The following is a 20,436-nucleotide window of genomic DNA, read 5'->3' on the forward strand; positions in this document are numbered from 1 at the left end:
CTTTAAAAATCTTTCTTGTGTTTCATGGGCAAGAAAGAGTTGTGGAGGGATGAGAGTAGATAGATAAACTTACGAGGTGGCTTGAGCGGTGGCAGTGTAGGATGCAGGTTTTTGTTACAGTAATCTTGTTCTGTACAGCACTCTAGCGATCTCCTCTGACGTGAGTTCCCTGTGTCCTGGAAGACAGAAAAGTGATTTTTTTTCTCTCTTTTTTTCCCTTTTTACACTTTCTGTGTTCAGTTGATCGGCAGAGATATTCAACAATTTTGACAACTGATCAGTCATTTAAGTCATTAAACAACGTTCACCTTATTGAATAAGATGATGTGCTTCTTTTCTCTGTTTTGTGTCACAGTATATTGAAAATCTTTGGATTTTAGATGGTCGGTCGGACAAAAAAGGAATTTGATGATGTTATCTTGCACTCTGGGAAATTGTGATGTACATCTCTCTAATATGTCATAGGCTAAACAATTTATCAGATATTCAAAAATAATCTATCAAGAGCTTAATCAGCAATGAAAATAACCATTAGTTGCAGTTCTAAATTTAATTTTGTCACATATAAGTCATATAAAAAGGGTTCACAAATAGTGTATACTGTATATAGTCAAGTCAGAATTTTCTGCTTTATTCACTCATGCTCGTGATTCTTTCCATCTAAATTAAGTTGTTAAAATCAAAAATTTTGTAAAGATCTGAGATAGACGATGCAAAGGAAATGGTTGCAACAGGGAGAGGTTATGTGGATTGTAATGTTACAGTCATCTACTCACCCTACACTGAAATTCTGATCCGACCAGCCCCAGGCAACCTGCAGTCTGGACCGGTACCCCTCCCTCCTCCTCCACCATGGTAAAACAGTAGCCATCCGTCCTGCAAAATAAGGTTTAGCTACAGTAAGTAAAGCAACCACTAACATAATGTTATGGAAAACATAATGTATGTACTGTTTGTGTTTAAATCCCTGACAAACCTTTATTATTATATCAGACTTGTGAGCTGTGAGCTTGCCAGCAGCAATGTAATACTAAGCATGTGTGAATGTTGGTGTTAGTGTATGTGCAAGTGAATGTTTAATTACGCATATGCACATGTGTTACATTTGTTGTTTGTTTGTTTCTCCAATCCTAACAGTACCTGCATGTATTATTGGTTGAATCTTCAGGGCAGTGGTGATAACAGTGACACCACAGTAGTCTTTGGGAGGATGAAGAAGGAGCTGTGCTGCCACCAGTCTCCTTCCCACTCTCTACTGCCTCCTTACTGGATGCTCTTAGCAGCATACTGTCCAATATATTGCCTATTAAACAGGCAAATGAGAAAATAAGAGAAATTTAGTTGGGAGAGAGACAGGAAAAACAAGTTGAAATCACAATCATGAAACATCGATACATTTTAGCAGAGGAAAGAGGAAACTAACACTGCCAGTCAGGGATTGCATTATTAATACCATCAAATGGTTTAGAATAGAGAATATCTGCAAAATAGAAAATTATCTGCAAATATGCAAAGTAACATGGCTAAGACTTTGGGGTTTCATTATCTGTTAAGTTATATTAAGATTAAGAAAAAAAGAACAGTGTGGTATATCACGTATTTCATTTTTGGTAAAACATGCTCAAACATATTCAAAAAAGAAACTGTGAGCTAGTTCAGGCAGACATTTTAAGGTGCTTTGATATACTCTACTAGATGCCCATATATCTAATACACCCTTTGCAATAAGGCACTATTAGACTGTCAGTGCTCTGACCCTCACTCTGTTTACTCACTTTGCTCTGATGCACTGCTTATTTGCAACCACTGCTGTAACACTGCTGTAACACTTCATGTAGCATTTCATGAGCATGAGCTTGTACTACTTTAACATGTTTATTGTGAGTCTGTGTTTTGGCTTTATTTCGTCCGTGTTTGTCTGTTTGAGGTTGCGAAGCCACTGATCTGCTCTCTCGCAGATCTCCCTTGTATTTTTAATTGTAAATTAATTGTGTTATTTGGCAAATACATTATGATGGTTTAATGCTGTAGTTTTTGTGCGATTTTACTACTATGATTTTGCTGCTGCTTCTGCTGTTCATAGTGCATTTCATGAGCCCAGCTTCCACCTGTAGGTTTGGAAATTTAAAGTTTAATAACTTCACTCCTAAATCTCAGCTGTGCTGGCGTATGCTTGCAGGGAGGGACGAGGTCAGCAATTATCAGCTCTGTGCATACTCTCTATACTATGGATGAATCCATTCCACTGACTGAACTGAAACATAATCTTACTTACTATAGTGAAAAGGAAATTGAATACAATAAAAATAAAATGGATAAGAGAACATTTGAGAAACAAAAACATGCAACATATAGAACTTTAAGCTCGAACACCTGATATTGTGAAACGTGTTCACACACAGCAAATGTTTTTTGTACTCTTACAACTGATACAGCTCCTAAGAACTAAAATGAAGCTTGTCCTATTTCAAAAGGGCACCTGTTTGTCACTTGAGGGGAAAAAAGGATCACAGAAGTGTCTTTCCTTCATGGCTTTTAAGATTTTCATTCATTCCAGCATGATCATGGAGACCAGATGCTTAACAGCTGCAAGCGGAGATAGTCCTTCCTCTCTGAAATAAAATACTAGCAGATACAGAATCTGCTTTCCTACTCCTCTTTCAACCTCCCACTCTCTTTTTTTTTTGCTTCTCACACAGACAGTACGTGTAAAAGGACACAGAATGTATGGACCAATTATTTACTTTTATTTCTCTCTGCAAATGTTAAATGTCCTCATAGTGAAAGTGACATACTGTAAAGCATAAGTGATTGAGATAACTTTTAACTTTTTTTTAGACTTTTAATCTCTCACTTTTGCAGAAATGGATGTGTGATGCATGGTCAACATTACGTAAAAGCCAACAACTACTGGCACACTTCTGATGGGTTTTAGTTTTTCTTGTTGAAGCATAAAAGCCAATATGTGACAGATGTCAAAACTGTGGGCCCTGCTTATCTACAAGTCTAGCCATAGCTAAACACCCTTTATGGCTAATGCAAATCAGTACTAGTGTGGCAGCGTGGCCATTTTCATATAGTCTTTTCTGGTGTTTTTACTTGCCTGTCTTAATCTATTCTCCATTCTTAGCTCATGTGGTCAATCTCAGCAACAGCTTTTGGTGCGGCAGCTTTAATGTCTGCTGTGTAATAGTTATATTATGAAACAAAGCTCAAAGGAACTGATTTATATTGAGGATTTCTATTACTTGAAATACTTTCAAAGTATTCAGTAGTAAGACGTAGAAGACAACAAAAAAGGAGAGAATCAAGAACAAAAATGTATTGAGATGAAGTAGTGTGATACTTTTATCTTTTTGAGTTAGTGTTCATCCTGAGCAAGTCCTCCTGGAAGTATAAGCACTGAAGTACAATTACTTCAATATCTATACTTAAAAAAATGCTTGTCTGATATCCCCATTTAAAATATAATAATTAAGACAAAATACTGCCTCATGAAACTGTGTTGTTCATCAGTATTGTCTTTGATAGAATATTCCATTATGAAATATATCCTAAAAGCTAACTAGCTAGCATAAACCTTGTTTTGGTGGTATCTCTGGTGGGGGGTGGCTAATATATGGTGCGCATTTTACATTCAGATGTGAAAACCAATGAAAAGTCCTTCTCAGTGAGTGAGAACTGCAGCATAAATGGAGACTTACACAGTCTAACTGAACACAGCAATAATGGCTAATAGTGTGCTCAATGGATAGGAAGATAACCTATAGAGAGCCTCATCTCTAAAAAACAAATTTAATTTGATGGAAACTTGAAAATGTGCTGTATATTTTCAGGGTGGTTATGCACTGTCAGTCAAACATCAGATAATGTGTGGTATCTTCTCTTTTATCTGAGCTCAGCTGTCTTTCACAAAACATCAAAGAACTTCATCTAGGGATAAATGCTTAAAGCTCCCTAATGGACTGAAACATATGCACACGCATTACTACACACAAGCCAGAAAATGTATGCACACATGCTTCAAAAAATTCTCTACCTCTTGATTTATTTCACTGTCACTTGTATTTGTATGCTTTGTTGTCAATGTGCTGCACTTGCATTGTTTGACGTTCATGATCTGTATTCACAAAAAGTTATCGTTAACTTTAAGTGACATTGACTTCAGTGACTAAAGCTCAAAGAAAGGAAAATCACAACTAATGCCATTAGAAAGATAAAATACTGTAGCATGTCAACTATGATCTATGCTCATTCATCTTGTTCATGTTGACTGTGATAATGCTATGCACCGACAATTAAGAAGCTCTCTGAGGTGAGTTGATATTCATTTTCTAAACCACAGCTGTCATTGGTAGTACAAAGTGCCATTTTGTTTGCCTTTCTTTCATCAATAAGGAAGTGTGTGCAGTATTAAAAGGCTACAGTATGTCTCATGTAAAGTAGTCCTTCCTCATCTTAACAGAAACATAAAAAAACAAGAATTCACTACTGTAGCTTCATAATATGCTGTTTCCTAGGTTTTTCATTTGCACAAGAAAAACTAACAATAAAAACGTAACATTGGCAAATTCTTTCAAACAAGCATAGTCATTTGTCACCGAGCACTTCCCTTTCTAAATGTCTCTCTTGCACACACTGATAATGTGTTGACAATGCTGCAAGAGAGGGACGGTGGGGTTTAAAGGGGTCACATTAACAATTGACCGACTTGAGAGAAAGGGAGCGAGGAAGAGTAGGAGGGGGAGAAGAAAGGGGGATTAACAAACAAGAAGTGACAGAGCTGCGGGGAACTGGTGGGCAGTTTAGCAGCACACAGAGGGGACAGAGCAGAGGCCACTGGCCTTTTCCACCCTTTCTCTCACTCTGTCCCCCTCCCTCCCATCACTTACTCCATCCTGCTCCCTAATGCTCACTCACTTTGTGTCTCACTGGATGCCAACCTCTTTCTTTGTCCTACATCTCTTTCTTTGGCCCTTCCCTGCCTCTCTCCTACATCTACCCCTTTTCTTCCTCCAGTTAACCCTACTCACAATGTTTTCTCTAAGTCTTTCTCTAAGACTTTTTTTCTCCACCACTTTATTCTCCAATCTCCCACACAGCCTTCTTCTTATACCCCACCCTTTTCTCTCCTCATCTTCTACTTTCTTTGCCCTGTCCTCCCTATGTGAGTCCACTGGATAGTCATGTGAGGTGCTGCTGTGCTGTTGACAAAACACAAAGCCTTTCACATCCATCCTGCACCTGGGATCCCTGGCTATGTCTTCATGTGTGTGCATGCATGGGAGAAAGACAGTGGGAGAGAGACAAAAAGGAAAAGCCACACCTGAGCAGAATGTTGTTTAATTCATTAATGCACCTTGCATAAAACCTAATTAGTCTTAGGTGAGGTGTCCAACTCAGTAAAACCAGAAAAAAATTACAGGAATCTATGTAACAAAATGTATATCATAGAAGTTTTCTTTGCTGTCAGCTAGTGTTTAGTACATTTTATAGTCTGTTTAAATGCTATCACATTATTAAAAACAATATAGCTAGGTAGCAGTAGCTCTACAATTCCATCAGTCGCATTACAAAGAGTGGCCATTATTTGCATCTTTCCAGTATGTTGAAATACTTTATCATTACCTGACAACTGATACCCATATTCTATTGACACTTCATGATATATTATCAATGGAATTGCATTATCCTAAAACTGTAACACTGGCTGCCTTACGACTTTATGCTGTCTCCTGACTGAAATGTCAGGCATGTGAGCAAATCATTTGATCTCTCTCTCTCTCTCTCTCTCTCTCTCTCTCATAATTATGATGCAGTATCATACTACTTCATCTTAATACATTTTTGTTCTTGATTCTCTCCTTTTTTGTTGTCTTCTACGTCTTACTACTGAAAACTTTGAATACAGAGACTGCTGAATTTTTCATTGGTCCTGAGGTAATGGGCAGTTTTCCTATGAGCCTGTCCCATCTGTCTGTGGGAGGGAGAGTGACCAAGGTCAAATACTACTGTTTTAGAAAGCAAGAAGGCTCTGACCCTGCATGTTCCTCAAATCTTATCTTTGAAAAAGATTGCCTCCATGGAGACGAAAAAGTTTTTTTTTTTCTTAGAGGTGTAGAAATCACACATACATAGATTCTGGATGAGGAGAAAAGTGTATAAATAGTCATGAAGTGCTTCATAGAGAGATAAAACAGCTTTTATTAATATATTGTATTCTTAGATGTCTGAGAGGGAATTGGTAACACAGGTAAAGGAATATGAAAATAGTATAAGAAAATATTGCTTATGTGGTCTGGTCTTGGCTGTTAAGTGCAACCCCTGTAAAAATCTGCACTGACCAATGGAGCTCCAGCCCAAACCTTACTAAAGTACCACTAATGTCAAAACATGCTGCAAGTCAAACGATTTCTGCTCTGTAACTGGCCGAATTTCCAGGCACTTCACTGACACTATAATTGTTTCAAGCCCTTTCACTGAAATGGCCTTTCAGATACCAGTATGAGCTTTCAGGTCTCCCCTATAGGCCTTTTTTCAGGCTTGATGGCAGGATATAGGGGCCACTGTAAACAGACAATTAACAACCGTGGACCCACAAACCCCCAAAAGCTAAAAGACCTCTTTTCAACAGATGCCGCTTTGTACAAACTTAAACACAAACAGAAAAAAGAAGACGACAGACATTTATATAGACACGGGATAGAAGTGAAGGAGAGGGATATGGTGCATGAGATAGCAAGACGAAGATAGGAGATTTAGAGGAAGATACAGTAGACAGACGAACAGACAGGGGGAAACAGAAAGAGAGAGAGAACATATTCATTAGTTATCCTGGCCATGTCAAACAAGGCCTTCCAGAAAAGCCCTTTCACCAAGCCCATGTAAACACTACCCACCTCCCCCTTCCACTTAAGACACACTCATCTGACAACACTGCTCCCTTCCTGCCCCCTTCTTCCCTCTAAGTAGTAGTTCATCTTGTTGGTGTTTGACAGTGCCGTCGGTACAGCAAAAGAAACATGGAAGGTGAAAGGTTTTTTTTCTCCTGCTCTCTCTCCCTCTGTTAGGTTTTTGCCTCTCTCTCGCTCTCTCTCTCATATCTTCCATGTACTTTCAGTGCCTGGTCTTATCTCCGTGTTCTTCTTCCTGTCAATGTTGAGATGAGCCAAGGCATCCCACATGTGCAGGAATGTCTTAATGAACCCCACTTTCTGATCTGGAGGCTGGATGCTGGGAAGCTGAGGTTGTCTCTCTTGCTGTTTTGGCTAAACCTTACTTTGAAATTCAGATATGTTTTGCCTTCGAGTCCTGTGACAACAGCTCTCTCTCTCTCTCTCTCTCTCTCTCTCTCTCTCTCTCTCTCTCTCTCTCTGCTTATTTCACCATGTTAACTTTACACCATTTTGGAGGTACAGGGGCACCTGTACTTTTCTTTTTGCAATGAAATGATTAATTAAATGATTCAATCAATCAATCAATCAGTCCTGTGAGAAACAAATAGGATGATTTACATGTCTGAGAAAAAGCTTTGTACCTATCCAACAACCAGGATTGAGACCGACCACAAAACAGCCAATCACAAAAGATGGAAGTAATATCATGTGGCTTAGACAGAAAAACAGATGTTTTAAGATGTTTTCTTTAGCAAAAACAGCATAATAAAACTAGTGAGAGGGAAGATAAGGGAAGCTGTTGGAGTTGCATTCAGCCTTTCTGTCCTCCAACACAACAACATCATCCACAGCTTTTCAAACATTCCTTCATTATGTCACTGATGAATGATGCAGTAATGAGCCAGTGCCAGTCTCTGGTTATACAGCTGTCATCTGCCTGCTTTTATGCTGCGAGCAGTGGGGTGTGTGTGAGTGTGTCCCCTTTCAAGAGGATGAGTGGTACACAAGGATTCCGGAACTCTGAGTTCATTCCAGAAGGCCCTCACCTCTGGAATACAAGGAAATGATGAAATGGTCTTTTAAGGAGGTGCGAGAGAGCAAAGCAAAGAAAAGAGAGAAAGGATACCAGCTGGACTCTTCATCAAAAGATCCTTTGCTTCTTCTCATGGCCATCTGTGGGCTCCTACTCATAACAAAACAGCTCACATCAATTCACAGACACCAGGCATCCGGCTGGACCAGTGGTCTGTGCACTGTAAGTAATCCTGATGTCCAAATCTAGCTCATTAACCTGATTTGACTACATACTACCACCTAAAACTGATTTGTCATGAAGACAAAAATGAAAGCCACACACATTAGAATTGGACAAAGTACTGAACCAATGGAGATTTTGATCTACCATGACTATTGTTGCAGGTAATGTTGAAATTCAATGAGCAGGACTAATATAGACTCCCGATGTTCCGGACACTTAGCCCAGTAAAACTCCCATAAGATATCAATGCACGGAAAGATAAGCCTGATTGGCTTATCTGTCTCTGGGGGCAGGTCGTACGCGCATACCAAGTTTAGAGACATTTTGGGCCAATCGTTTGTCAGTTGACAAAGAAATAAAGCTACTAGAAGCATTGGTGATATCCTAGAGATCCCTTAAAGCAGCAGCTCTTTTCTACTATCAGACAGATGTGATTGTCACAAAGAAATGCTTTACCATATGAAACGGCATAGCATAGCTGTATTACAATGCAAAATGCTTTAAAAAGGTGAAATTTAATCTATCAAAAATATTTCCGAACATATAAACATTTAGTAGAAAAGAAGAAGAAAAGTGTCCCTCAGAAACAGGTTGATTTGATAGGAAGCATTCTTGTTTACTCTGTAAACAAAGCAGATGTCAAGCAGGTTTTAATAACCATTGGTTTTTGATTTCTATCTTCTTGCCCCTCTGAGTTCATTACATTTGCTCTAGTATGGCAGATAAATAACCAAAACTGGTGTCATGAAGCTCTCAAATTTCCACATACAAACACACTCAAAATCTGCATAAACCACTTTGTACTGATATAAAATGGACTATTAATGAACTTTTATAGATTAGTTCCATTGGTGGTTTCTGGGAGAGTCATTCTACCACTGAGAGCCTATTTTTTATTCTTGTAAATGTGCACAAACATGTTCCACTACAACAATTTCCAACCACTTTTATCCTAACCACAAATCAGACATTAGATCCACAGCCTTCAACATGTGGTTTCTAATACAAACTCATATTCCCCAAAACACTTTAAACTGAGTGTGTGTGATCAAGTGACACAGATCTGAAATCCAAACCAACAGTTTTTGGTGTCTACTGCTTGACTCGCAAAGATTATGCTTTGCGCCTGCAGTCTGTCAAAGCTTGACAATGATTTTGGTAAAACCCTCTACAACAGATTTCAAATCCAAACTGGAATCAAATGTCTTACAAACAAAACAATAATAAATTAACAAAGCCTCCAATAGTGGCCTGACCAACTGGCCAAATATAACATATTGCCATTGTTAACCCTGCACTCTCATTAGAAGGGATAAAAGTTATAAAAGTCATTACACACTCATATAATGTATAATCAAATTCTGGTTTTACGACTGAATACAGCATACTTGGACTATGATGCACACCAACATAAAATAAGAAGCATCAGGTTACAATACACACACCCTCACAGTCCATTCAAACGTGGCAGCTATTTTTACCATATTGGATATGCTATTCCAGTAATATCGTCATGTGACTCATTGTTCCATCATGGTGGTATGCAAAAATCATGCCTATAAACTGATAAACAATAGCCACACACTCGCCAAGTCGATAGTTGGCAATGGCAAATATAACAGCCCAAGTTTAGAATTCCACAGACACCCACAGTGTGTATATAACAGAGCAATTAAAAAAAAAAAAAAACAGACACACTCTTACAAGCTAAAGGTGCTTTTGGGAAATGGAGAATGATGGCATAGTAGAGATACTTTGCATTTTTGGGAGATCCAATCCTTCGCTGCTTAAAACGGGGGGGTAAGTCTAGTCATATGATGTCACCTTTTTTTGCGTGTGCTTATGTGTATGTCATGTACATGTGTCTATGTGAGATATTAAAAAAGCCAGACAATATTGCACAGTTACAAGATAACTTAAAACTGGACTTTTGTTTTAAATTGATGGCTCTAATTTATTTTAACTTTCTCTTCTTTCTCAAATAAACACTAATGCTATACAGTTGCTCATCTCATGGTCAACACAATATGCAGGGACACAAATACACACTTTTTTTTCTTCCTGGCAGGCTGAGAAATTGCCCCACTTCAAAACATACATCAACTGCATGGTTTCCTTAAATAAATATTTCAAGTGACACAAACTTTAAATACACAGCACACAACACAGAAAGGCATTGAGGACAAGGACGTGTTCGATGAATAGAGAGAGAGATGTGCAAAAGAGACACTGTAGAGAAGGAGGAGGAATAAGTTTGTCATCCTAAAAAAAAGTTACAAAAGTTACAAATCCAAATGTAGATTTAGCCCAAGAGGCAACACTGACTGAAATGAAATGCTAATTCAAAAGGTCTAATGTGACGCTGGTATCATGTGGTACAGTTTCCAGTTAGTGTGGAAAAAATGGATACTGACATTAGCACATATTAGCTATCTTTGCTTAATTGTCCGAACAACAATAACCCATAAAATTATAATAATTCTGTATATTTAAACAAAATCGACAACAACTACCAACAGCCAAAGCCCTTACAACCTTATCTAATGTGGTGTCACTCGTTAGATTGTAAATCTTTAAAAATTAGAAAAATAACAGCTTCAATCCCTGAGGAGCTACGATAGCATTAGTGACAGTTGCGTCCAGTTACCTAACGTTATAGTTCCCTCAAACAATGTAACATCATAATGCAGATGTGTATCAGAGGGGATTTAGAAGTGGGCCAGGGAACGACGTAACCGATGGCCTGGGGCCAGTACAAGTTTATGCAGGGCAAGTTGATTGACCAGTCACTGGTCCATCTGGGCCATTGGTGGACTGGTCCGCTTATGAAAAGACAGTTGCCCTTCTTTAAGAATGGAGTGGATGTGGGATCCCAATATATTACGCATTTGGCATGTCTAAGGTAAATTAATGTTCATTGTTGCTGTGTGGCGCTCAGCTGTTTTTTATAATCTGCTATGAGATTTGTTTTCAGCAAGAAAATACTTAGACTAATTTTAGGTCAACACTACACACTAGCTAATATCAACACTACGTGCTAGCTAATGTCAACTTTTACTGTAGCTGCCTGTCTAATGTCAAGCACTGTGGGTTTTAATAGCATCGATTGGATTAAAATGTAAATATTTACCTAATGTCTTATAGTGTAAGATAGCCATATCCTAAGATTACCAGATAACTTTACATGAAACACCACCGCACAAAGTAACCTAAATGTATAGCTAATGTATAGCTAGCTATATGTTGCAAAAATGAATTCATTACTCTTTCACGAAAGATTCTGTCTGAGTCTCACTCCACTCGCCCGCAGGTTGTGCAACAAACTGGCAACCATTGGAATGGAATGGAAGCGGGGAGGGGGAGTGCGTCATCTAGTGGCTGAATGTTATCAATGTTACCAATAGCACCTTTAAATGTTGTGAATCCCAGGCTCTGGCATGGGGTTCATGATAACTGAGTCAAGTCTGTGTCACAAAAACACAAATGTGTGTTTACTGTTGCAATAAACAGTTCAAACCTTGACGAGACCATCCTGATTGGATTCATATCATGGAAATGCAGTGTCACTCTGCAGTTCTGACACACAACATGCATATCAAACAAACAGTGGTATTACTAAAAGCTCCACTGAACACACACACACACCCACACACACACACCCCCACAAACAAGGAATATGTAATAATATAGCAGAAACTATAATTTCTCTTTCAGGACACATCTAGCCCTAGGTTGGAGCAATCAAAGCACTCTTTGTCAGTTAGCAAAACCTCACACTCACACCATGATTTACAAACACAATCATTTTCATGCAGAACTAATACCCACTAACAGTGATTTCTTGGGCTGAATGATAAATGAACAAAATCTGAATTTGAGACACCCGACACTGAGAATAAGAACAAATCTGTGTGTAGGTGAGTGCCTTGCTGTGTGCCTGTCGGAGAGGAGAGAGTGTTAGTGTGTGTGTAAGGGTTTGTTTGTGTGTGTGTGGGTAGAGGGAGGGCTGATGGTGTTAACATTACCACTGCCATGTGTTTATTTCCCAGAGTTCTGGTCTGTGGCGTATCAGTCATCTCCACAGGCTTAAACAGTCACTTTCCATTCATTTACAGCCTGTATGTGTGCATGTGTATGCATGTATAGTGTGTGTGTGTGTGTGTGTGGGCTGTGGGAGGATATTAATGTATTTCCCATTGATGTGTGGATAATGTGTGGAATGTGGACATTAGTGTGTATTTGTGTAACATCCATGACAAGACCACATCTCTACATGTATCTGTGTGTGTGTTTGTGTAAGTGTACATGTGTTTACAGTTGTATGCGTCCCACTGTCTCCTCTGTGTGATTAGCTTCCCATTAATGAAGTCACATATCACCCATCAGTGGCTCCAGGCCTCCTCTGTACTATCTCACTGGACAAACATGCTTTCAGCTAGACCCGTTGACTCACTCACACACACACTAAACATCCACTCCCATCTGGACAGCCATTAGGTACCCATCATAGCATATGATTATTGTCTGTATTGGAAAGCCATTTGGTTAAAAGTGGGCATCCTGACATCCTCAAATGACCCTAAATTACAGCCTGTGAAATTTGTCATTTTTCACTGCCACATTTAACGTAGACGATTAATTTACTCTTGTTCTTTGCTTTCGATTCCTGTGGTTAACTAATACACATAATGATAGTACCATGGGAAAGGTCATGGGTTCATGAGGAGATTTATTTTAGGTCCACACAAAACATGACAGCATCTTTTATAAGCCAGAAAGGGCAATATTGGCTCAATATCTCAGCCTTAAACCACTAAATCTAAAAGGATGAGTTAAAAAGGCTGTTTAGCTCAGATCTCACATAAGGACACAGAGAGATTCAGTATATGGTTAATTTAGTCATAGTTTAACTGTGTTTTCTAAAGAAAAAGGGAAGAAGAGAATTTACAGATTGACTGAATAACCCTCGTGAAAACCTCATTTGCTGTATGTTATGTCTCTCTCTCTCCCTCTCTATTGAATATCTCCTATCGCCTGTCTTGACTCTCAACACCAAGTCAGGTGCCAAAAACAATGTGTAGTTACTCTCTCCCTGCCTCAATCACCCTTCCCCATCCAAAAAATTTGTTCCAGGGGCTGCGAGCGGGTGTAGGGGTGGGTATTATGGGGTGTTGGGTGTGTGTGTGTGTGGGGGGGGGGGAGATGGAAAACCCTAAGCCCTAATAGTCCCAGCGCAGTGCGGCCAGCTTTGCTCTGCTCCGTTTCACCTGTTATCTGTCCATCACTGTATTGTGTTGTGTTGTACTGTACAGAGAGCTCTCAGCTCACACAAAGAAAGGAATAATCTTTTTTTTTTGCCCTTTTTCCAATAAAATTGCCACAAAATTTTTTTTTGTTGCTAAAATGTTACTTTTACATGCTTACTTTACATACTAAGTCAATTTTCCATGTCTTAAAAATGACCAAACATACACAATCACAACTACAGACTATTCACAGCGTATTCATTGTATTAAAAAAAACTCTCTTCCTCATTCACTCTCTCTCTCTCTCACACACACACACACACACACACAACTTCTCCTGCTCCAGCTGTGTCTTAAGAAGTCAGGGCCAGACCGGTAATCTGACTGGGATAGAAGTTACTGGATCTGTATCCATTACAGGATGTAATACCCCTCAGTCCCAAACTCTCCTCACTTTCCCTTACCTTCCACCTTTTAGAGGTCATTTCAAGATCACTTTTTTTTCCTCAAACACATAAGAGTTGTGTCAAGCATGGCATATCATGGACTCATATTTATGTCATTGCGTTGTCACTGAAGCTCTATATCCTCGACTCCTGCCACCACTACCGCCTTCTTAAACCTCACCCGTTCACACTCCCAGGGGCAAACCGTGGCCCCAGCTGTGTTGAAGAAAAAATTTCAGACATCATACAGAGAAAATAAAAAGGCTATATCTAAGGTGTGAGTTTACTTCAGGACACCAGCAATTTGTTTTCTACAACCAGCAGCAACACTTTACCTCTGTGTTTCAGCAGATCAGTAGTTCTAATGGAGGTATCAGTTTCCAGCGAGGGAACTCAACACATCCTGTCAGTAAGCTTTGAGACTAAGGAGCAGAAAGCGCTACTAGCAGTTTGGTACAGTGAGCCAGCTCTCACGCCTTCTGCTTCTCTTTGCTCTAAACTGCTTTTTATTTAGAAATCTCTCAGTCAGCTTTTCGCGAGGATAATAGTTTTGTCAATGATGTCCTGAGAGCTGAGTACCCCTATGAATCCCAACTGTTTGTGTCTCTGAATAGACTAAACTGAATGCTTCTGAGATGATAGATGCATCGATTTCATTGCGGGTGACAATAAATGCAAATAACAGAGCATGCAGTCTGTCTTGTCTAGTACCTGTACAGCCTATTGATTTTCTCAAAAAATAACATCAGACACCAGAGCACTCAACATTAAGAGTCTACATTTGGTCTCTTTTCCACCATGGGAACACCATTTTGAGTAAATCTGTTCTTGTGTGAAGAAAACAACAACTCAGTGAAACCTGAAATCATCAAGCAGGTGTTCAGTGACACACACACACACACACACACAGAAAAGGATAAAGCACACAGATTTTGCCAACAACTTTATGAAAACTAAAAAAAGATCACTGTGAAATGCGAGTTGAAGAGTGGCACGGAACATTCTCAGTGCTTGGAGAACACAGTGTCAAACAACATGTGGGAAGCAATTATTTTGGCTTAAAACCAGGAAGGTGTTTTATTCTGTTAAAACAAAACCTGAAATTCTGCAGAGAGCAACATAGTCTCATTAGCGGGCAGTGACAAAAGCAAAGCAACTGGCAGAGCTTTGACTGTGAAAACTGATATAGCGGTGCTTATTTCCACCAAGGACAATGAAATGTAAGCTATCACACTCACTCCTCACTTCCCAGAACTCACATTGAAGGCTGCAGCCTGGCGTAGGTGGAAGGTCAAAGAAGATCTGTGCGGGTGTGTGTGTGATTTATAAAGCGTGCATAAGTGTGTGCATTACCCATGCTCTCATTTCTCCTTGAGGAATAATGAACACATCGTCCTTAATTTGTTTGCTGCAGAGACAACGGTCTATACATGCTGTAGGGCAAACTGTGACCTTCATTCAGACACAACATCGTAGCTCTCTACTGCCTGTCTAAAACCTGTAATGACCCCAGTTCACCTGTGGCTATAGGACCAGGAAACACTAGCTGACCAAGTCTAGACTTCCGTTCATTCTACCAAGCATCCATGTTATGTTTTAGAGTGGGAGAGAGTGGGAAGAAACAGAGATAACACAGCAAGAAAAAGGTGGACAGAGAAATAAAAAGTGAGGTACAGATAGCCTGATAAATAAAAACCTCTCTCTACCTGCTCTCTTTTTCTTTTTTTTCATATAGTTCTTCAGAAAACAAATATTTGCCTGTTGAGTCATGGCTGAATCTATTGCCAGGACAATCAATCATCTGTGTGTCAACCAATGAATGAGCCTGTTGCTGGTCCAATCAATCATCTATGTGTCAACCAATGAATGAGGCTGTTGCTAAGAGGCCTCGGGCTAAATGCTATTTGAATACAGTTTTAATTATTTGGAACTGCTTGAGCACACCTGACTCGACTTTGACGACCAAATAGCATTTAGGGTGAGAAATAAAATGACACACTAAAACTGTTTGTTTTTCAAATGTACAATCTGGGCATTCTGCTGAGGCCAAGCTTGGTCAGTAGACATTGAAACAGAAAGCATCCAAATAAAATGATGCACTGTGTGTTCATTTTTTGAGTTTACAATCTTTTGAATTTTGGGGATGTTCTTATCTATGGAAGCACAGCAATATTATTATAGTTTAAAAATACTCTGGCATTTTTATTTATTAACAGACTGAGCAAAGAGAGTTAGAGCAGCTCTAGCAGTAATTCGGGAAAACAGGGGTAAAGCCTGAAGAAATGTGTCCTCAGATAAATAAATACATGTTTTCGGTGAATCAACTCAGATCTGGCGGACATCAGGAGCAGAGAATTTGTTTCACTAACCTATTGCTTGTGCACTAATGTTACAATGGCATTTAAATTGACTGAAACATTACATCCCAACACCTGACACTAATTCTAAAACACTGCATTTATGGAGATTTGTTCCATGTCCCATTTGCAGCAATACAAAGTGTAAGCATAAAGATAAATGGGGGAAAACAAATATACTTTTTTCTAATATAATATGAACTTGATATCAACGAAAGACATGGTGTGAATGACTTTCTGGAGTGTAACACAAAAAAAAACTTGGTAGAGGTCCAACTTTATGTTAGATTTCACATGTCTTCTTCTTTGGCAGCTGTTCTGCAGCTTCTTAGACAGAGCAGTCAGTGTTACCATGAGTCTAAAACACTCAGGCAATTTAATGTTTGTGTCCATGTGTGCTCATGTGTGCAGTGCAAATGCTTTAATGTTCATGGAATTCAACTGTTATTCCTTCCAAGGCTTAGCTTTAAATGATAAAACTGCATCTGCAAGCAAAGAGAATAAATCAAAAGAAGAGGTTAGCACAGCATGGACGCCATAGGAAAGCCGATTCAACCAGTGACAATGACAGGAAAGATGGACGAGAAAGAGTGGATGACATGCAGCCAGAGGTCACAGGACAACCTCAGTACATAGCACACTGAGTATGAGTTATGAGCTTTTGCTGGCTTAACTTCAGGACTCCCAGCTGAAACAATCTCCAATGACTTTAAATAGACCAACAATAAAGAGAGAAAAGAATAATATGCACAGACACTATCACGCATAAGAAACACTGTCTAAGCTTGTATTCTGAACTTGACAGCACACACACACACAATCATTTAAATTCCATCAATAATGACTTTTTTGAATCAGTGATTGCGACGATAATCTACAGAGCTGCTGTGCCATGGTTCAACCTATATGCGGGAAAAACAACAGAAGAGTGTCGAACCTTAATGACACACATCACAGCACTGAACATAACAGACTACTAAATCTGATACGTTCTCTCTCCAACACCTCGCCAATCACACTCCAAATACCAAACATGGTCACAGACAAAGTGGCTGATGCGGCTAACGGTAACAATGTTGGTGCACGATAATATATCTCTCTGAACGTCAGAGCAACTATAGAACTTCTAAATTAAAGTGTGAAATTGTGATCAGATAATCAATAACTTACCACTCTTGAACTCGCAATAATAACAAGTTGTAAATAAGTAGAAAAAATAAGTAGAAAAGCTTACATTATCTTCAAGAGATTGTTGTTGATTTACCATATCGATATGATGTGAAAATCTCAAAACAACTATCTATTTGTTCTATAACAGTGTTTTTTAACTTCTTGTCTCAAATTCACTATTGTCAGTCTAACAAAAAGAACAAAACACAGAGCTGCACCCACCAAAACCCTATTATTTCACAATTGGAAAATAAAATGAAAAATATTGTAAAACCATCTCAGCTGGGACTTTTTTGAGCTGCTGGCTTTGATTAAATCCTACACATACTACTGTGATTAACATTAAACATTACATGTAACATTAAACATGAATGACTCCCTGATGTAAAACAACCACATGCATATCTTCTGTTTAGGATCGTGTCTTCATCAGTTGCTACATTTTGGAGCCAACTTCTAAAACTGACTGTCATCACGAGTTGCTTACAGACTGCATGCGCTGCATAGCAGAGCCCAGATTTAAGCTGCAACTTTTAAAAAGTAACACACATGTACAAGTAAGATTCAAGATGTGAAACACAGAGCAGAGAGAACAGAAACACCAATAACATTTGCAGTAGGGAGAAGAGAAGCCAGAACTAAACAAAAGTGTGAAAAGAAAAATCACACATGCATCAGAGCAACTTCAGAGAAAAGCTAAGTAAAAACAACAACAGCGGCGGGTAGAGAGAGAGTTTGCAGCAACTCACCATGTGCTTGTGCGTGAAGAGAGAACAGTCCAAGCAACAGCAGAGGACTCCGGCTCCAGAGACAGAGAGAGAGACAGCGCTTCAGCTTTTCTCCCTGCACTGGCATGGTAGAGTCTGCCGCTCCGCTCCTCTCTTCTCCTCTCTTCAGTACACTCCACACAACAGGATCCGCCACTCACACACTGCTTCTCCCTCCAAGTGTGTGAATGTGCCAGAGGGAGAGAGAGAGAGAGAGAGAGAGAGAGAGAGAGAGCAAGAAGGGGGGGAGTACCGGGCATGCAAGCTCCTGTATTAGTGTGTGTGTGTCCACCGCAACGTGAGAAAGTCCACACCATCCACGCCACACAAAACACACCAGCAGCGGCAGCAGCAGTTGCAGTTGATTGTCCTCCAACCCGGTCTGACAGTAGCAGCCCAGCTGAGAGAGAGTGAGAGAGAGAGAGAGAGAGAGAGAGAGACAAAAAGGGGGAGTTTACTTCACTTGGCTAGTAGGGAGGCACGCACACACACACACACACACACACACACACAGGGAGGGCGGACATGGGTGGGTGGAAAGAAAACGGGGGCAGGGAGCAGACAGAAGCATGATGGGGTTTAGTAAAAAGTAGGAGAGGAGGGTGAGGAGGATATTGAAAACAAGGAGCAGGATCTGAGGGATTCAGCTCCTTTAACAGCTTACAGATAACTGTTTCCACTTTTTATTTTTGGCAGGAATTCTTTGAACAAGGTGAAAGTGGAATGAATAGTTGACTATAGCTATACATGGACTACAAAGTTATATAAAGAGTTATTTGAGCAGTGGTACAATTGAGAAACTGCTACATTGTAAATAACTGAGTAGCACTAGGAAACAACTTCGATTAGCCAAAAAATGGTCAGTAAACAACCACTGTCACATCATCTATTTAAACATCACAAAAACATCAATCATCTTTCTTTACTGATTTGTGTATGCATTGCCTAACTGTGGACATATGATCAGTATATGTTCAGCAAATGTATCGGAAGCTCTTATCCAGAAAAAAAGCCACCTGTGTGAACAGCGTGCCCTCACCAGCAGCCCAAATGGTAAGTAATTACGAGCACGGGCCTTCTTCAAGTCTGCTAAAACAGAGTGCATTTCAATTGTTTTGATACATGAGAAGGCTAAATTTGTAGTGTACTCAACATGTCCTTACGTCTTAGTCTGGGAGCAGACTGGGACAGGCCTATCCAAAACAATGTCTTAAGTCAAACTGTACCCAAGTTTGTCCGATTGGTCTCTCCACAGTCTGTGTTGGGATTACCAGTCAAAAGCATTTTTATTACCCCGTTTTTACCGCAGCCAAGATTTGTTTTCAGACATGAGATAATGGTATTTTTCAGAAAATATAAATAATTAATTTGAAAGTATGACACCTGGACTCCAGAAAACCTCTGACAAAACATCTCTTCACACACTTTAAAGGAGCTGTTAGAGATTACATCACCCTTGCCTGGAGTTTTTATACTAATAAGTAAATGGGTTGAGACACTCTAATAGACCATTTCCTTTTCAGAGCTATCCTGTTGCCTGTGAGGCATTTACTGTAGACAAAATTCTGTGTGTATGTGTGTGCTGAGAACACTTTGCTTTTAGCAAAAAGCAATACAGACCTGAAACGGCACTAAATAAGGAGCTATTTTTTTTAAGGTTAAATCGTCAGGGCAAACAGGTTTTGTTTTCATGTTAATCCTTCTCGTTTGTAGCCACTGCTGCACTTCTTTTTTTCCCCTCACACTCGTTCATGTTGTTCATTAGTCACAAACAACAGGTGGCCTGGCTCCTTCGCTCCTCGATGAGAGGAAAAATCATTTCATAAATAAACAGTCCTGCCCTGGTGCTTCCCTATTCTTCTTCTGTCTCGCCTCATCCCCTCCTCTCTGAAGCCCCTTTCCCACACGAACCTTAATATACAGTAACTGACGTTCCAGTCAATTATGTGTCATGTGGAAACCAGATCCAGTGTCATTTTTCGAAGCAAGATGTCTTGGTGATTTTTCATCTTAGGAGCGAGTGATATTTAGCACACAAGATGTTTTGAAATGATTAGTGAGTATATGGTTTTAAGTAGCTACCACGGAAACTCCATCTGTTGACAGTGAAAATTAATTTGTAAATATCAAGCATTGTCTATCCTTTCTAGGGGAATTTTGGTGATGCTTAGCATGCAATTTAGCCAAATGTGAAATAAGTTATAATCCATAATTTACACACTCTCTCTGAACTTCAGAACTCTTTGAGTCCAACAAGTCCTCCAACCCATACATCCACATAGGTTGTTTGTTCTTA

General features: G+C 39.5%; 1 protein-coding gene across 2 annotated transcripts in view; it reads right to left on the reverse strand.

The window, feature by feature from the left end:
* bmpr1ba (bone morphogenetic protein receptor, type IBa) overlaps positions 1 to 20,436 on the reverse strand; it is a 71,364-nt gene that overhangs the window by 10,210 nt on the left and 40,718 nt on the right. For both annotated transcript variants that reach the window (XM_044195539.1, XM_044195540.1), the window contains 4 exons: positions 18,123 to 18,540; positions 1,141 to 1,303; positions 777 to 876; positions 74 to 176 (listed from right to left, as the gene is read on the reverse strand). In XM_044195539.1, coding sequence (XP_044051474.1) covers positions 74 to 176; positions 777 to 876; positions 1,141 to 1,303; positions 18,123 to 18,228 — 472 coding nt within the window. In that variant the 5' untranslated portion in view covers positions 18,229 to 18,540. The remainder of the gene's footprint in view (positions 1 to 73; positions 177 to 776; positions 877 to 1,140; positions 1,304 to 18,122; positions 18,541 to 20,436) is intronic.

Source organism: Siniperca chuatsi, linkage group LG5 (assembly GCF_020085105.1).
Source record: "Siniperca chuatsi isolate FFG_IHB_CAS linkage group LG5, ASM2008510v1, whole genome shotgun sequence".
Taxonomy (NCBI): Eukaryota; Metazoa; Chordata; class Actinopteri; order Centrarchiformes; family Sinipercidae; genus Siniperca; species Siniperca chuatsi.